The 18517-nt window shown below is 36.4% G+C and overlaps 1 protein-coding gene across 6 annotated transcripts in view; it reads right to left on the bottom strand.

Moving 5' to 3' along the window:
- LOC139964140 (3'-5' exoribonuclease HELZ2-like) overlaps positions 1-18517 on the bottom strand; it is a 79003-nt gene that overhangs the window by 30461 nt on the left and 30025 nt on the right. For all 6 annotated transcript variants that reach the window (XM_071965509.1, XM_071965510.1, XM_071965512.1 and 3 more), the window contains exons 14-24: positions 17422-17716; positions 16418-16625; positions 12966-13103; positions 10235-10737; positions 9313-9735; positions 7705-7929; positions 5636-5847; positions 5106-5314; positions 3901-4179; positions 2746-2844; positions 2232-2307 (exon numbers count right to left, since the gene is read on the bottom strand). In XM_071965509.1, coding sequence (XP_071821610.1) covers positions 2232-2307; positions 2746-2844; positions 3901-4179; positions 5106-5314; positions 5636-5847; positions 7705-7929; positions 9313-9735; positions 10235-10737; positions 12966-13103; positions 16418-16625; positions 17422-17716 — 2667 coding nt within the window. The remainder of the gene's footprint in view (positions 1-2231; positions 2308-2745; positions 2845-3900; positions 4180-5105; positions 5315-5635; positions 5848-7704; positions 7930-9312; positions 9736-10234; positions 10738-12965; positions 13104-16417; positions 16626-17421; positions 17717-18517) is intronic.

Here is an 18517-nt window from a genome sequence, read left to right as displayed (position 1 = left end):
GCCATTGTACTATTGTAAGCCTTTATATTATGCAGTTTGGCTATTCCATAGAATAAAAGGGAGTTCCTATTATGCTCTATGGCTATTTCCTATGACTTTAAAGGTCTTATGTATAGACCCCAACTATAGCTTATAGACGATTATTATTCCGCACTTGTCCATGTGCGGATTGTGCGGAACTGTAGCTATTTTTTTACGCGGTAAACATGGTTTATCGGCGATAAACCATGATTATCGGCGATAAACCATGTTTATCGGTGATAAACCATGTTTATCGGCGATAAACCATGTTTATCGGCGATAAACCATGTTTATCGGCGATAAAACATGTTTATCGGCGATACACCATGTGTATCGGCTGAAAAACCATGTTTACCGCCGAAAAACCATGTTTATCAGCGATAATCCATGTCTTTCAAGTAATAAACATAGATTTATGGATATAATCCGTTTTTAACAACCAAAAAATGTTTATTGGTCTATAAACATGTTTTTTGATTGATAAAACATAGTTTATTGGTCGATAAACATGGTTTTTTGAGCGATAATCCATGTTTTTCGATTTATTGACCAAATGGCTTGCCATAGACGCTGTGCTTATTACTCAGGCTGGCCATCAGCTGGTGTGCATTTAGCCATGGGCAATAGGCACTTGCATAATGAGCAAGTGGTGCAAGATTTCCACCGGCCTGGCCATGGCGGTTAGATTTTCGAGGCTTTCCTTAAGAAACCGTCCACTCTTTAAAGTTCTCTAAGCATTAAAGAAGTGTTCCAACATTTAAAGCTATGAGCTGTGAAACTGCACCCAGAAAGAAGGGGATTATGTGTCAGAATATGCGTTTGCACTGATGAGGCTTTCGAACAAGCTGGTAAAGTTCAGGGGCGCCCAGAGGTGCCCTGAAGTTGAAGACACAAGAACTGAACAGTCTCGGGATGGGTTGTATGATGTGGTCCAAACATGAAATGATTGATGAAGGAGAACACCAATGTTGTATAGGAAACACAACATCCAGACATTCTCTAGAAGGTATTCTAACAATACACGTAGAGGGATAATAGTGACTGAACAAGCTGGTAGAACAGCTAGAGAAGGTAAAGAACACATCTGATGACAGTCGTTCGAACAGTCAGGGACAAGAACCACATAAAGTGTTTCCAGTGCTATCAGCGTGATGTTTGATACGTGTTGCTGGGAAGAAATAGGTCCGGGTCTAGGCTAAAACCGTGAAAGCAGTAGAAGTCACTAATGACCAATATTCCTCCCAGAGGTCATCCTTCAGCCTATAACTATAATAAAATACCTCTGAACGAAGAGTGAGAGGACTTTCCCAATAATTTTGTTTTAAATTAATACTCAATTGAATGTGGATAGAAAATCTTGCTTTAATGAATGATTACATGATTCTCTAAAAAAGTTGATGTTACTGATAAAAAGGATGAGCAGAGCAGTGCCCAGCTGTCTATTAACTGTTTAACAGGATTATGAATTTGTTGCCCTATTGTGCCTTCCCAATTCATCCAAATCAATTACACATGCTACAAACTGAAAAGGAAGTATTTTATTCATATAACTCAAGTTACCTTTCTAACTATAATCTTCATTCCTTTCAAATCTAAAAATACTGAATGATTAGATATTTAAAAATTAAAAGAGTGTCCAATTACTTTTAACCTTTCAACTAAGAAAATCTTGAAAGAGTTTAACCTAGATGTTCATAAGTATAACAAGTTTCGCAAATAATTTCCATTCAACACCTGTGAATTATCACGAAACCACGTTATATAAAGTGGTACCATGAATTATCTGGAGTAGATAACAACATAAATAGCTGCTAAAACTTGACAATTGTCTAAATGCAAGCTTAAATGTCCTTTACCTAAAAATTATTATCATCAGTTAATTTGTAAGTATAAGCCATTTCTTTATTTTGTTCTCTTTGTGTTTTGTTTGCTTTATTATTCTTTATTTCTAATTATTTTGGAAAGGGGGAGGGGCGGGCTGCTTGTAAAAGTCTTTCCTCTTTCAATCCTCCTAAACATCCTTGTATTATGTATAATATATCATTGTATCATTTACTGTGTAGAAATGAAGTCACGATGCAATGACTAAAATTTCTTCATTTTGACCTCTGCTGACCCAAAGTTACCTTTAACCCTCTCAATAAATTAAAAAAAAAGCTTTTTCATCGTTTGCCTTCCTACTGCTGGGTGCAGTGCACTTTCATACATACCCTGAACATTCTGCACACTTTCAACATTCACATGGCTGAGCCTTCTTGATCGTAGTTTTTGTCTTATTTGTTCAACCTGCAATGTGAAACGTAAAATTTGTATTTTATTACAAATTGAATACAAAATACATAATATTATAAGTTGCTGATACTGAGTTCTGTGTTATGCTGTTTGCCTGCAGTGATCTCGGCGCACCTACATTGATTCTCACCAATTTTACAGATAATTTTCACTGAAATCTGAACATCTGTGAATTATCCTGATTCCATTTTAGATACAATGGTGCCTCTATCTGGAACAACTTAGATAACAACATAAAGATCTGCTAAATCAGAGTACCACTATTACAAAATCAAAAAGGTGAAACCAAGTACAATACAAATGCTTCTTAAAAATCACAGAAAGTGAGGGAGGGGGTACACAGAAGTGACGGCACAGACCTAAATGACAATAATTAATGATAAAGATATTGCAAAGGATAACCAGTCTTCTGGTGATCAGTGTTTCTCTTACCTGAAGTCTGTACGGAGTCAAGACTGCAATGTCCAAATCCCCCCATTGATGGGGCCATGTGTAAGCTAAGGCTTGAACTTGTTCAACAATTGCACTGACCTACAGACCAAAGATAAACTGTTTTAACTACTGACACCAGAAAGCCAACAGGCTTGGTTTATTTATTGCCACAATATGTCGGGGAACAATTAATAGTAACATGCAGAATGATTTTCAAGTTTTTATTATATTGTTTTTAGCAATATAGTTAAACTCATGTGATAATCCTAGTTTATCTTCGAGTTGTCACTTTTACAAGATTTTTAGACTGAACATGACCTCCACAAGTTTGTTAGATTCTTAACCTCAGACGACCATCACTTTCACATAAAACAATACAGTTCTTGTAATCACTGTGAGGAATATAAGTTCAAAGTAAAAAAGCTTTCAGGTCTCTCTTAATTGGAGTTATTGCCTTTACAGGGTTTACAGACATTGGCCAATGTGATGATCTCAAATAAACTTTCAGACTCCATAATTAAACATGGGTCTGGTATTCCGCAAGGTTGATCTATGCACTTTGGATGAAGTACATTCAAGCTTTGCTTTAGAAATGTTTGTCTCTTCTCAAAGTTTTCAGTCTTTCAACTTTGTTGGCCTCTACATAAAACAATGGGGTCTTAATGAGGTGAATCATTAGGTAGAAAGTACGAACTATGAAGTTTATTCAAAGCATTAACATTTGGGTTATTGTTTATAAGCTTTTGATTTCTGATCTTCATTACAAAGCATGAAGTCCTCTCAGGTTTGGTCTTGATATTATCCTGCTTAATAGGTTTTTTGATGCCTAATTTTGTTGTTGTGTGTTTTTGCACTGTTCGTTATATTTATAAATAAATAACTGTTGGTGTAAACTAGGTTGTCTTATTCAGCTGAAGAGAAGAGTATTCTGTAGGAACGATTGTTTAAGTTTCTTTTCAGGAAATTTGCCTTCACAAATGTTTATTCCCAAACAATTTCAAACAATTAATTTACCATAGCAATTCAGCCTTGACTGCATGAGGAGCTTGTGCTTATAGAAAAAGATGATGTCATATCAAAGTGTGTTTTCTGCTTCTTTTCATACATTTCTTTTGAACACAAGAAGCAATTTCGATAAATATTAATGGCACTTACCTCCGCTGTGTTGATGTACGAGGTACCGACCAACTGGTCATGTCCTTTAACAGCGAGGAATGACAAAGGATAATAACCTGGATGGCGATGATGAACACTCATTGCTGTCAATTTGCCACCGTAGTGCAAACTAGTGATAAAGTCCAGGATCTTTTTTTCAACTCGATAGTTGTACGTCAGAAGACAATGGCTTCTGCACTGCCAACTTTGATTCCACTCAAACAACCTCTCTAACACAGAAGCGTGAAAGTTGAATATCTTTGCCTTCTGTGAGTACACCTGCAACAAGTAAGAATTAGTTTAAATTGCTTGTATTTCTGTTCTTATAGCTAAAGAGACATTCTCCTAGATAACACCAAACTCAACAACATGTTCAACAGGTACAGCTGGTAAGTTTTGAATTTAATCTAATAAAGAGATACTTGCATGCTATGAATGCATGCAAAGAGAGCTGATGATTAAAGACATTGACTTTTTAGTCAACATATGAAACCAACTTTGGGAAAATATTGTATATTGACTTTCAACCATTTGCAACAGTTGCGTGTACTGTCATTGATGTTATTTTAATAGTTTTCAAAAGTTGCCCTCGGATGACCTCATTTACCCTCAGAGCCCTATAAATACAATACGGATATGCATACAAAGTTTCAAGTTTTTACCCTCTGTTGACCTCAACTGATCGAATCAAAGCAGTAGCATTCTTTCACTTGCTGCTAATAATCGATGTGCATGGCATTTACATTTCAAACGTTAGATTAGTGGCAAAAACTGATGAACAAAGGACTGGCCATCATAGTTGATGTTTAAGAAATATTGCCTTCACAATATATGTTATATTCTTTCCAAGTCAAAGCTCATCAAAACTATTGTGCAACCCTTTAAATGATAAATGCAATGGATGTTTTACCATAAGTTCTAGAATACTTTCAAAATTAATCTGGCTTGTTTCATATGCATTTGTTGTATAATCATAGGGTGTGTATATGCACAAATAATGGATTCTTCTTGAGAGTAGGAATCCCACTTGAAATTTGTTCCACTGAAACACACCTCTCAGGTAATATTTACTTTCATTTAACATTTTGAGCAGAGAGGTTTTGAATATACAAGTTAGGCATGTAATGAGAAAGATACTGACCACTATTAACTTCTAAGGAACAAAAGAAAAGAAAGAAAGAAAGAAAAATAAACAAGTTTTATACCTTCGGTCTTATCTGAATATGGTCACCTGACAATACCACAACTGTATTCTCAACTGCAAGTCCGAGGGGTATCATAGCTTCAGTCTCCAAAGCTTGTCCTGCTTCATCAATAACAATGTAACCAAAATAACCCTTGACCGTTTTCTGACCTTTGCTTAATGCCACTAAATGGATCGACGTAGCAAGAGTGGTGACGACAATGTTACAACCTAAAGAGGGAGGAAGTTTGCAAAGCTCTCAAAAGTAAATGAGGAACAATACAAGCAAAGAAGTATTCACATGGTTGGAAAACATAAGGATAGTACAAAAAATACAACAAAAATTTTCATTTCACTCATGGAAGAGTTAAGAAATTGTTAAATCACAATTTTGGACGAACAGTAAGGTTGAATAGTAGTTATAAATGTACATGTTTATAGTTTATTTAATCTTCAAAGTTGCCACAGGGAAAATATGTTAGTACGGAATGTAAGTTAAAAAGAGAGATAATTGAAGAAGTAGCACTAAAGTAAGATATATTAAATAGCTACCTATAATATCTTGATAGGTTGGTTTTCTGAATGTCTTCCTTTTTTCGTCATCCTCAAAGATAGCATAACTACTTTTGATCTCTGCATTTACTGAAGCAGGATTCTTTATAGATGCATACACCCTTAGGAGTTTCCTTTCAAAGGTCTCATCCATTATCTTCCGGTCAGTTAAGAATTTGTGAAGATATGAGGTGACTAGAACATCTGCAGCACTGTAAAAGTGAGGAATTGTAACAAACCAGAAACCAAATTGGCTTAGTGATTCCTTGCAACAATTTCATATGAAAACAGTCAACCGTCACGTTTTAAAGCACTTTTAAGTGTTAGACATTACAGACTTTAACTGATCAGCAATGTTCTTAACTTCTTGCCACTAATACACTTGACCTTTGGAACTACCATGCTTACAAATTTTTTAGACTTTTACCAATTTCAGCAGGGATCTTTTACTCACTATTTAGCATTGAATTGCTGAAACCACATATGAAACTACATACAGACCAATATTACCATTAATATCTTTACTTGGTCCATATTCAAAATGTAACATGAAAGTATAAAATCTGCAAAGAAAAAAATCATGATTTGTGATAGACTGCTTTACCAATTAAAAAAAAAAACATGACTGGACAGGACTGTTACAGTCCAAACTAGACACTCCATATACACTTTTAATTCATAAGAAACTTTTGTTCAATGAGGGTGATAGTTAAATTTTTTAACAAGGAAAACTGAAAAACATGCATATAAGTCAATCTGGAGTGCCACTGGATCAGTGATAAGCATGCCAAACGTAAAATCAAACATCAAATTGTTTATGTCTTGTCTCTGTCTGTGAGTTTCATGAAATAACCTGTGTTTATTATCAAAATTGTGATATGCTGGTAGAAATGCCTTTGGCAATACGATTATTGTTCAATGTTAGAGGATGCACTGTGGTAGGGCTGGAATTTCATGATATATTTTGACCCAGTACAGAGAATGGTACACTGCATGTTCGTTTAAATGTCCGAAGTCGTACGAACTTTCATCGTAACAGGACGAGTCAATGTTACATTTGTTTTTGAGAATTAATGATCTTGTTGTCTTCGATATTTAATCATTTTCACTATCTGCTGTGTATCACTACGAATTGTAAATTACTGGTTAACTTACTGCAATGATGTTCCTAGAATTAGATTTAAGCCCGTTTGGACAATGGACTTGAGCTCGTTGTTGTGATTAGGCTTAACGCATTAAACATGGGCCTAACAAACGTTTACATATAAGCCTGCGCAAAGAAACGCAATGATGTACCATACAAGTTCAGAGATACAGCATTCAAGTGGAGCAACACCATTTTAAAATATTGGTAATTTAGGGGATTCCCGATACACAATGTTGATTGGTCTATGATAGCAACCCTGTGTATATCTACTGCGAAGATGATTTACTTGTCTGGTTTAGCTTTATTCTTATGTCACATATTAATTATTATGCAACTATCTGAACCATTTTGAGTAATTAATGTTTGCCCAGATACTTAAGGAAGACAGATGCAGATAGAGTTTGCTTTACTGAGCGAGATGACCTTGCAAACGTTTATGTTACTTATTAACAAAGTCATGTTGCAAGAGTTATGACAGTGCGGTGACTCAGGAATCTACTAAATATGCTTGAGCGAACATGTGGCTAGACAAGTATATGTAATTTAATGAAGTTGTTTACTGCTTACTGATTTCTAGGTATTATTAGTGAATAACTTGTAGAGTGTCGTTGTGCTGATCAGGTTTGCAATGACCAATTAATTTGTCTTTAGGCATCAGTGATAAGCTTACATAACACATTGCACATAAGAACAAATCTCCATTTGTTTATGTCTTGTCTTTTTGGAGGCAACATTACAAATATTTAAGGGGGAAAATTATGTCTTCCTTTCATTTAAAAAAGAATCATAATAATAATAATAATACAATTGTCAACACATACAGCAACGTTGAGAAAGGAATATGAACACGTGAACTTATTTATGGGTGGGGGAGTTGCCATCATGTAAAAGATTATAAGAAAAATAAGTCCAATATCATTACCTATTCGAGTGAGTACACACAAGAATCTTGTTATTAGGAGATTGGTCTAGAAGTTTCATAATTGACCTTGCCAGAGTCTCTGTCTTGCCTGTGCCAAAAGCACCAATCAGCAGGGTAGGTCCGGGCACAAAAGGTAGGGTTTTGCCTGCACCAACAATATACTCTGAGACAATTGATTGTCGGGGATTCAAATTTCCAGCCACTTCTGTTCCTTCCTTTGGAAATCTGTTGGAAATAAATAAAAGGATGAATTAAAATAAGTTGACTATAGCAGCAATATTGCAGAATATCAATACTACTGATGAGTTTTAACTTTGATGCTTGATGATAGGTATTGCAAGATATTGTGGTTGGAAGTTATTTGAGGCCTCTTGTTAACAGACTTTTTCATGCACACAGCATAAGTTCCCAAATCTTTAATTACCTTTAAGTCACTCTCAACAAATAGAACTTAGATTAAAGACCACTGCGCAATGGCAAAATAACTTGAAACTTTCTATGCTATCATGATTTTAGTGTATATTGTGTGGAATGTTACTTTCAAGCAACAGTTATCTTTTCAAGAGTGAAATCTAAGCTTTCTATACTGTTGTAGCTCCAAATTTGTCAAAATCAGTCACTTGCATGCTAGTGGTATCACTGTCACGTAGAACAGTCTGACACAATTGTTCAAGTCAAGTGTGCAAGTGGCTCTCTAAACTTCACAACATATAGTATTAATTGATGTTTAGATGTAACCTATATATGGTATGAGTTTAAATCTTTTTAAATGTTTCATTCACCCAAAAAAGCAAAAATGCCTCACAATTTATCTCTGGAATGAAATTAGGCAACAAAGTATGAACTTTTCTAAACAATTCCGTAAAGAAGACAGTTACAAATTTCAAAATAATTGTCCAATTACGAGATCTGGCAGCACAAGCCAAAAAAACAACAACAACAAACCAAGTTACCTCCAAGCAATCCATTATCTCAATACTTATAGTAGTATGTATTGAAATCATAATTGGAGGAAGCAAATTAGTCTTAAAGTGGTCCTTTAAAGGTTTGGAACTGCAGAAGCATTATTGATAACTCTTTACCTTTGCTGTCAGTCTCATGAACTTTTTTACATGCAGGCCACCTTATATATTTTATCCTAGCTAACAATTGTTTCATTGATGATAATTGACGCTACGATCTTCCTATAAAGGAGACAACGCATAAAGTAAACTGGGCTTGAATGAAAACTTATTCCACGTAAATATCAGCTTCAAATACCTTCGAAATGGTCCAAATGTCAACAAATTACTGAGATTGAGCACTTATAGTTGTATGTTTTCAAATCTAGCTATAAGTTCATTGCTCAATGTAATTAACAGGCAAAGATATACATAAAGAAGGAATGGGTACGTTTATGAATTAATGACGAGAAGGGACATAGAATATCTAACTAGAAAGAGAAAGCTAAACTAGAAACACACATAATTAAGTTACAAGGGTTAGATGGATCGTAACCTTTTGAAAATATCAACAGGTCAAAAGAAAGATTAAAGAGCGAGTTGAACAGCAACATAAGTATTCTTTCTTATGCTCAAGGTGCAATTTAATTATCATCAATTAATTTACCTTGGTTCCATGTTAGCTGGAGGAAACAGTAGATTCATCTCTGTGACGTTGTCAACACCAAAATGCATCTCACATAAATGAATTCTCTCCAACTGGAACTGGACCAAAACCTTCATTGTTTTATTTGGTTCCAGTTGCTGGTCTTGTACACATTGTGCTCCGACACTCACATACAGAGAATCTGCATTTCTTAGATCCAAATGTTTTTCAGTCAAGACTTTTGCCTGGTATACCCTCGTTGATGATTTATCAAACTTCAGAAGTGCAAATTGGACGTTGGAAACCACAATTTGACTGGCCTCTGAGTCATCTAGGAGTGAATCCGTCAGAGATATCTTGGCATACAATTCACCACCTTGAGCTTTGTAGTAGCTGTCCTCTTTAATTTCATCAAAGGTTTCCAATTTTGTCCATCTTGTAAATCTGCAGACGAATACATTGAAGTGAACCAAACAGAAATGAAATCCAACAACTTTTAAGATGCTTCTAGATCTCAGTATGGTGCTTACACATGATGTCACACATGATAATCTTTCTTTTCTGTACTGCCTTCTTTGAGATTCATGATGATTAGTCAAATCCCTTAAAATTAACAAACATCTTATAAAAACTGTGCATTAACACTGTAAATATTAAATCATTCTAGCTGCTCTGCTTGAAATACAGCTGCAGCATAGAAGACTTTCACATCTGATTTCTGCTTACCTCAAATTACCTCTGACCTATACACAAAACTGCATGAGATATTGTGCTTACAAGACTGGCACATCACATGCAAACACGCCAACTGTTTTTTACCCTTTTCTTCTTGTCTGCCTATAGGAAACAAAATCCAAGAATATCAGGAACAGCTTGTCTGTAAGCTAGGGACAATTTACATCTCTATCACGATATATGCACTCTGCCACTTTTTTAGACTTACTTTTTCAACCTGTCATTGCGAGCCAATTCTTCCAGCCATAACATCTTGTGGAAGTGATCCTGTACATTGTCACGATTCAGTTTGTGCCCTTTTTTAAGCCTAATCTGACTAGATGCAGGTGGAAGATACTTCTCCTCCAGAGACAGATAAAATGGATCTTTTGGGTGCCGCTCTGGGAATTTCACTATCTCTGAATTATTTGCATTCCATGGAACCTCTATGGGGATTGGGGGTGAAGAGTACCTGAAATGTTCAGAAGCAACCCTGACTTTCAGTGGTACATACAGGACAGGATCAGAATCACCGAAATCTAACACAACCCATTGTTGGAATACTCCCAGCACCGCAGAGGTGAAAGAGATCTCAAAGGAATATTTAGTGCACTCTTTATTCAGTAGTATCCTGCCAGGGCAGACTTGAGGGTGCTTTTCATCAAGTGGATGCGACAGGAAAAAGTGGGGGCGGTCATCGTCATAGAGAAGTCCAACCCTCTTCAGCTTCCTCTGGTGAAAAAGAAAGCATATGTATTGAAAAAGGTCCCAAATGAATTTGTAGTTATATTTATGAAATTGGAACAAGATGGAAGGAATGATGAAGTAAAATGGCCTTACACATACTTGTTTGGAAAGTAATAAACATGTTACAGTAGAAATCAAAGGCAACATCCTAGGACAGGAACATCTTCAAATCAGCCGAAACAATGCACACTTGAACGCAAAGGAAATGTCATCAAAAGGTATAACTTACCCTCCAAGAGAAAACTAGAAATGCAATTATACACTTAGGTAGCTAAACCTTCTTTAAATATTAAATTTGAAAATTTGGAAATATCGCAAATGCTGCAAAGTCTGAAGTTTTTCTTCTTACTGAGGTTGCACCTTAATTTCACATTTCGTTGCACCTACTGATGAATCCACTGCTTATCCTCCCCCCCCCCCCCCATTCCCATCTCTCTCTCTTTCCAGGAAGTAAACAATTATAGGAGATATGCAATATTGCACCAATTATCATCCATCATTTGCTTTGTAGATGCTCTTATTCATAGCAGTATTGTAAATTAAGTAAAAAATGTTCATTTAAATATTAATTATAGTTACTACGAGATACATATAGACAGAATTTCAAAAGATTTTCATTTCCATAAACTCATGAATATTATTTAAGCCCAGAACAAACTCAAACTATTTTTTGGTTCTTGAGATTCTGAGGGCAGAGTCCAGCCATACTTTCATTTTAGTGTCTAATTCCCAATGAGTATTTGTTTAATAGCTAACTAAAAATGTCACTGAAAATGTTATAGTTGTGTATCTCTTTAGTCTCATCACATGAACCACAAAGCCAACAGGTCAACAGTGATTACCTGCCACTTTTTACAGTATATGTCAACATTTAATATACACATTGTGCACAGACATTTTTCTTATCTTAATAAGTTGATCAACATACCAAGCGTGAAGTTCATTAATGGGTTACTTTTAGAGCTATTGTGGTTATACAAGGGTTCCACACTTTAAAATATGTTGACATCAAGTGATCTTTACAGAAAACATAGCGTTCCTCTACAGAGTAACAATGATCCATATACCAAGTATAAAGTTCATCCAAACTTTCCTTTTTTCAGTATTTGTGTTTACAAACGATTTAAACTTTGATCCTTTTGACCTTTGACCTCAGAAAATGTTTAGAAATGTATAGGTTTCTGCTACTTAAAAAGGCGCTTCTAACTATCAAACATGACGTTCACCCACCAAATAGTTTTTGAGTATATGTTTTCAGATTTTGAGGTCAGCTGAACTCAGATGACCTTTTAAAACATTCGGGATCTTCTTCTTAATAAGGTATAGCAACATTCACCACATGGTGCTTTAGTTATCAAGTAAACAAGCAATGGTGTCATCACACAATCTGTCACCATCACAAGATAATTTTGCCCTCGGCAAGGAATAAATAATTGATACAAGATACAGATATGAGGGAGGTGGCATCTTTTAATTTTTTGAGCTATAGTTCAACCCACTCACTCATATCAAACCAAAAGAAAGGCATGATCATAGGCATCATTGTTAAACTCACGAGTGTAACTTGCTGTTCCTTGTTATGAGCTTTACACAAGCTGTAGGCCCTAGGTATATGACTGCAGACTTTTTAGTAGTCGTTTTTTCCACGGAATCTGAGCTCTACGCAAGATGTGGTTGTGCAGCAATTCTTTGTTAGATATTACATAAGTTAAGTAAAATGGACAACTGACTGAGTAACAGGCATGACATCCTCAAGAAATAATAATGGGGACCATTTGCATCAGAGGGTACCAATTTTCACTGACATTGCATCACACAACATTACTACACCATTATAAAGACAATCAGCACAATTATATATCATGTGTGTATCAACAATATTTATTGTTGATGTCTATGACTGTGTGAGCATGAAGATAGATGATTTATGACTATATTTGTTACATGGTGTGTCGTTGCCGTCATTGCTTACATCATCATCGTCTATAGTTTAGCTTCAAACGGTTGTTTCTTAGGACAAGCGGCAGGTGGCCAAAAGAATCGGCAATTCAGATTATCAACTTTTATGTGGAACAAATGGACAACGACATTTACATCCACTACTTCTAATAACCCTATATATACCTTTTCAAAATACTATCATTTGTAGTGACTATGATAACAAAATTATATGGATTGCTGTACTTCAAGGGAAAGGCTGCCATGCAACATACCTCCATTAGTTCTTCACAATTCACTTGAAATACCCATTGATTTTTGTACAACCCTTCTTCACTCTTTGCTCCCACTTCAATGGAAAACTCCAAGTCTGGTATACATTTTACATCCACACCTTGTAATTTCTGCACCATCTAAAGTTCAGTAAAGAGAAAGCTTCATAACATTATTCATAGCATGTGAGAAGTAGCCAACTTTAAAAGTGATGTTTAATTCTTCAGCATCCCCAGATATTATTTTCTGTTCCGCCTTAGCAACGTTCGTTAGGAAAACCTCAATTTGGCACGAAAACTCTGATTTTGGACAGACGTTGTAAGACACTTCTAAACTCTCATCCAGGGCGATCACATGCATCACTATAGAGGGGAAGGCGGTGGTTGGACTGATTAGCACTCACAAGAAGTATTTTTCCATCGGACCAAAGGCGACAATGTTTTGTGATATATGTGTGGTTTATCATGAAAATCATGACATTTGCGTCAAAACAGTTGTCACGAACTTCTACAATCTCATCCGGACCACGCATGCTGTTAAATAGAATGATGGTCGCCAGATATTTTGGGAAGCAATTGCTACTGGAGGAGTGCATGTACAATTACAAAAACAATAACAACAATATCATTCATGATATTTCTCCGATCTCAGATCATCACCGGTAGTTCGTATGGAAGAAATTTCGATTCTGGCTTTTAGTGTTTGGCACTTCCGTCAGATTTTCATCACATTCGGCTACAGTGGTACACAGGCAGTGTACATTAAAAACACATAAGATCAATAACCAAGTATTCACAAAAATTAGACAGTAGCTTAGCATTAGGTTTTGAATTGTATGGTGGCTAAAGGCCATTCAGCAGAAGAAATTCCATTTTTCAGTGCGGCCAACTTAAAATTTTGAGATGCAATCTGACAATTTCAACTTGTTATCTCATGTTGTTAATGTATTTAGTCAAAAATCGGAAACTTCGAAAATATGATATTTTCTCATGCAATTTTGTCATTTTACATGAACATATTCGAATGCTTCAAGTCTCTACATACGGTCATCCCATAGCAAAATTTGGCTCATTCTGCCAACAATCTAATATGTTTTCTTGTGAAAATTTGGATGTTTTATGTAAAAATTTCAACATTTACCTACAATTTATATTTCTTATCTCAAAAAGTTGATGTTCTTGATATCTAAACTGCAGATTTGGTCAAATATCTATATCCATTGCTTGAGCTTTGTTGGAAATATCTCAGTATTAACGGAGTGAAATGGCAACATTACGACAACTACGTTTCTGGGGGGGGGGGGTGGTGGGGATATCAGTCTCTGTGACAATAAATGTAGAAACAGCTGCTCAAGAAATGTTTCTTAATCTAATACTCTTACTTGTCGGTAAATTTGCAAATATATCTGGGATCATCTTGAATAACATCTTTTTAATAAAATATTTAAGACTTTGAAGAAAACATGCTCAGTACAGCTCCCTGACGTCCCCTTATCTGGTGGCGCTACATTGATGACATCTTCTTCGTTTGGACCAATGAGGACAGCCTGCTCACTTTGATCAATCACATCAATTCTTTCCACAGCACCATCAAATTCACCTCTGATTACTCTCACCAACAGGTTAACTTTCTCAATGTGACTCTTCGTAAGGAACACGGTTCTCTCTCTACAGACTTATACACCAAGCCCACAGACACACACCAATATCTCCATTCTTTAAGCTACCATCCCCGTCACTGCCAGTCTGGAATTGCCTACAGTCAAGCACTTCGTCTTCGTCGAATTTGCTCTAACAATTCCTCTTTCATTCGCCATACAGATGCTTTAGAAAAACACCTTACAGCCCGGGCCGTGGTGCCAGAAGAATGCGTGAAGCCATTCAGAGAGTCCGCTCCCTTTCCATATCATCTACTTTGGCAGTGAAGGACAAAAAGAGACGAGATTGCGACAACAAGCTGCCCCTGGTTGTTACTTCCACACAAATCTTCCTCCTCTTCAGAAAGTCACCTTTAACAACCACAACATTCTCCTCACTTCAGATCGACTCCAACGAGCCGTCCTTGAAAAACTCACCATCGCCTACAGACTACCACGCAACCGACGAGACCTTCTTGCGCGTGCCGCTGTTCCACCTCTAACTTTAAACCCTACACCCATTCAGCATGGTACTTTCAAATGTGATCGTACTTCGAGATGATCATCTGCAGCCACCACATTGTTGAATCCAATTCCATCACTAGCCATAGCATGCAACTCACACACAAGACTAAGGGTCACATCACTTGCACAACCATCAATGTCTGATCTCTTGTAGAGTTTGCGGCATCTAGTATGTTGACGAAACCAAAACCACCCTCAAGAAGCAATTCTATGGTCACATATCCACAGTCAACACCATGAAGACCAAGACCCCAGTTGGAGAACATTTTAACCTTCCCAACCATACCATTAACGACATGTCCCTACAGGGGATTGAGTAATTAGGTAGCCGTTTTGACCTAGTACGAATCAGCAGAGAGAGGCTATGGATGCAACGCCTTCGCACCTTTCAACCTCATGGACTTGACATTCAGGAAGGACATGACTAACTTTTCTTCTGTCCCACTCCTTCTCTCCTTGTTCCCCCCCCCCCCTCCCATCACTCCTCTTCTCACAGCTCGTTTCAACCCCTTTTTTCTCTCCAAACCTTTTCTGTCTTTGTCCTTCCAGTTTATTCCTTACCTTGTTCCCTTAATCCTCCTTTTGTCCCTCCACTGTTTATCTCCTATCTCCCCTCTTCCCCTGTTGCTTTCTTCTCTCCATCCCTTGACTACTGATCCCCTTACATGTATCTCATTGTGTTCACCGTGCTCATTAACCTGTCTGTATTCTGTGCGTTTGTTCCTTCTGTTACTGTTACTTGTCATTAAAAGATCCTGCTAAGATCGAAACGTCAGGCCAACTTACTTTTACACATTCTATTACACAGGCTCTCAAATGGATAAACAGTTTGCTAACAGGTTTATTTTATTTTGAAAATATATAAGCGTACAAGTAACCATACAGTATGAAAGACACTATCATATACCACAAATTAGATCAAGGATAGATCTGTAGCAAGAATTTGTTGGCTATTGGAAGGAAAACCACACACTAAAGTGAATTAGATACTGTACTGTACTGAACTGTACACATCTCCCATGATCTTGGAAAAAACCCAAAGGAAGACCCCACTCACCAACACTGCATCAAGCAGCAAATTTGAATAGGTCCAGAGAATCTGGGTTCTGCTGAGGACTTGGACTGAGATAATAATTGTTATGAGGCAGACACTCTTATAGCGAAACAACTTCTTCACCTTCAATTTCAATATATTCAAATCAAGAAGGGTAATGACGTCTTAAATTCACAGAAAGGCTAAACAGAATGAAAAAACCTCGTTGACCTCCTTTTCTTAAACCTCAATGAACCTACCACTGTTTCCTTCTTGTTGGAGAGATTGAAAGCCTCCAACAATTCATCGAGAAAAGAAAACAACCTCTGCTTTCTCACTTTCTCTATCTTCATCATTCTGTACTTGTGTCTCTCTTTCCATTCCTGGACTTCGTCTTCTCCATGAGCAAATTCGCATATGTTATCAACATCCCTCTTTCCTGAATATCGACACAAACCGGACTGATCACTGTTGGAAAATGACAATAAAATAACTCCCTTCCATTATAAAAAATATCTACTTTCAGACAGGTTATCTGCACAATTTATATGATAATATTCTAGCTTCATTGCAACCATATTACATCCATTTCAATGCTAACCTGAAAAGGAAATAAGTAAGTTAGAACTTCATAAATGCTGCAAACATTGAAGGACTAACTCATATACTGTTATCATTTATTTAAAGGTAAACATACCAAGGCAGTTTGCGGGAGCAATACTTTTTACTTTAAACATGCACTGTAATTGAATGACTATCATCTCAACCAGGCAAGACTGTAATAATTTTTTTTCACATTACAGAGAAAGGTCAGCACACAGTGCTATACAACAAAAGTTGTGGTGGTTTGTTTTGTATAAGAAATAGTGAAGAAAACCCATGAAGATATGTTAATCCCTGACTTTAACCTATTCCCAAACTGACAGCAAGAAGAAAATAAACCTAAAATGTCCTCCTCAAAATACTTCGTTCACGAGGTTTTGAACCTCAGTTGTTTTCAATTGAAATTAAACCTGAACTGAACACAATAGAGATCTTGTATAAACCGAATAAGGGCATCGAAGTATTAATATGATCTTCATCAAAATACTAGGTGCTGAGCAAATTGTTGATGCACACAGTTATACAATTTGTATATATTCCTTTACCTTCAGAAAAGCACAGGAAGGACACAAAATAAAAAGGACTTGTTGCTTTGTGATTAAAACCAAACTTTTACAGTTGATAAAGCACTATTTTTATGTGATGAATGCAACAAACTCACTCCTCGCATATTATGTAGTTGCCTGTTGTCACTGCTGTTGCAGGATCACGATGATACCACTTCTTATCTTCATCTGACTTTATATTTGCCAAATGATCTGGTGTCTTCAGATGTAGTTCTAGTTTCCATTGCTCACTATGTGTCTCATTGCAGTAGGAGCAGGAGTATTGATTTCCAGCACCATTAGCTGCCAGTATTGATAGCTGTTTCTTATCCTGAGATGACTGAGAGTTGCTTACAGCTGACCTAGCATTCTCTCTATCCTTCACTGCAATCACTTCAGCAATTGTTGGTACTACAAAACAGATATTTCAATATTACCAATGGTTGAAGTTATATATTAAGTAGAGTGTATATACCAAACCTGCTGAAGAAATATGCGATGCATAGGTGGATAATACATGATCGCGTTATACAATGTATTTCAGTGAGATCATATATATCCATTAAGGACTAACGTTATTACAGTCAAATACAGATTGTTAACAGTACTTCAAACCAAGGAAAAATGTGACATGCATAAAATACCAGTTCTTCACAAGATCGCAAAGTGAAGGCGTCCATATTAAACAGACCTTAAGGAACAAGTCAAATGGCAGTGAGTATTAATCCTGAATCCCTTATAACTGATATTCTAATTGGTAGACTATCAGTTGAATAAGTTAAGTGTAGACATACTGGATGTATACAAGCTATGTTACATTGCAGGTGTAAATTTATCATATCTGCGGGGCACAGATACTGTGAGAAGCAATCAAAGAAGATTATCAATGGATGTTTCAATAGTGCAGACTAATACATACAGAAAACTATATCCAAATGGAGGCTATAAATGACCTTTGACATCCGTTACAAGCATTTGGCTTATCTACTCAAGATGTGGCATCAACCAACTAAAATATGAGATATTTCCAAGTTTCTTTTCTCAGATATGTTGATTGCCATTTTTTCAGACTTTGACCTGTTCACCTCCAATGACTCTGACCTCCATTATAAACAATAGAGTTCTTGAACTCAATAAGACAAACCCACATTTATATGTCTGATCCTTCAAAGCTTCCTTTTAAGATAAAAGGAGTTTATCTACTTTGTGTTG

The sequence above is a fragment of the Apostichopus japonicus genome, chromosome 22, assembly GCF_037975245.1.
Source record: "Apostichopus japonicus isolate 1M-3 chromosome 22, ASM3797524v1, whole genome shotgun sequence".
Lineage (NCBI taxonomy): Eukaryota > Metazoa > Echinodermata > Holothuroidea > Aspidochirotida > Stichopodidae > Apostichopus > Apostichopus japonicus.
This window is presented reverse-complemented; position numbering and strand designations above follow the sequence as displayed.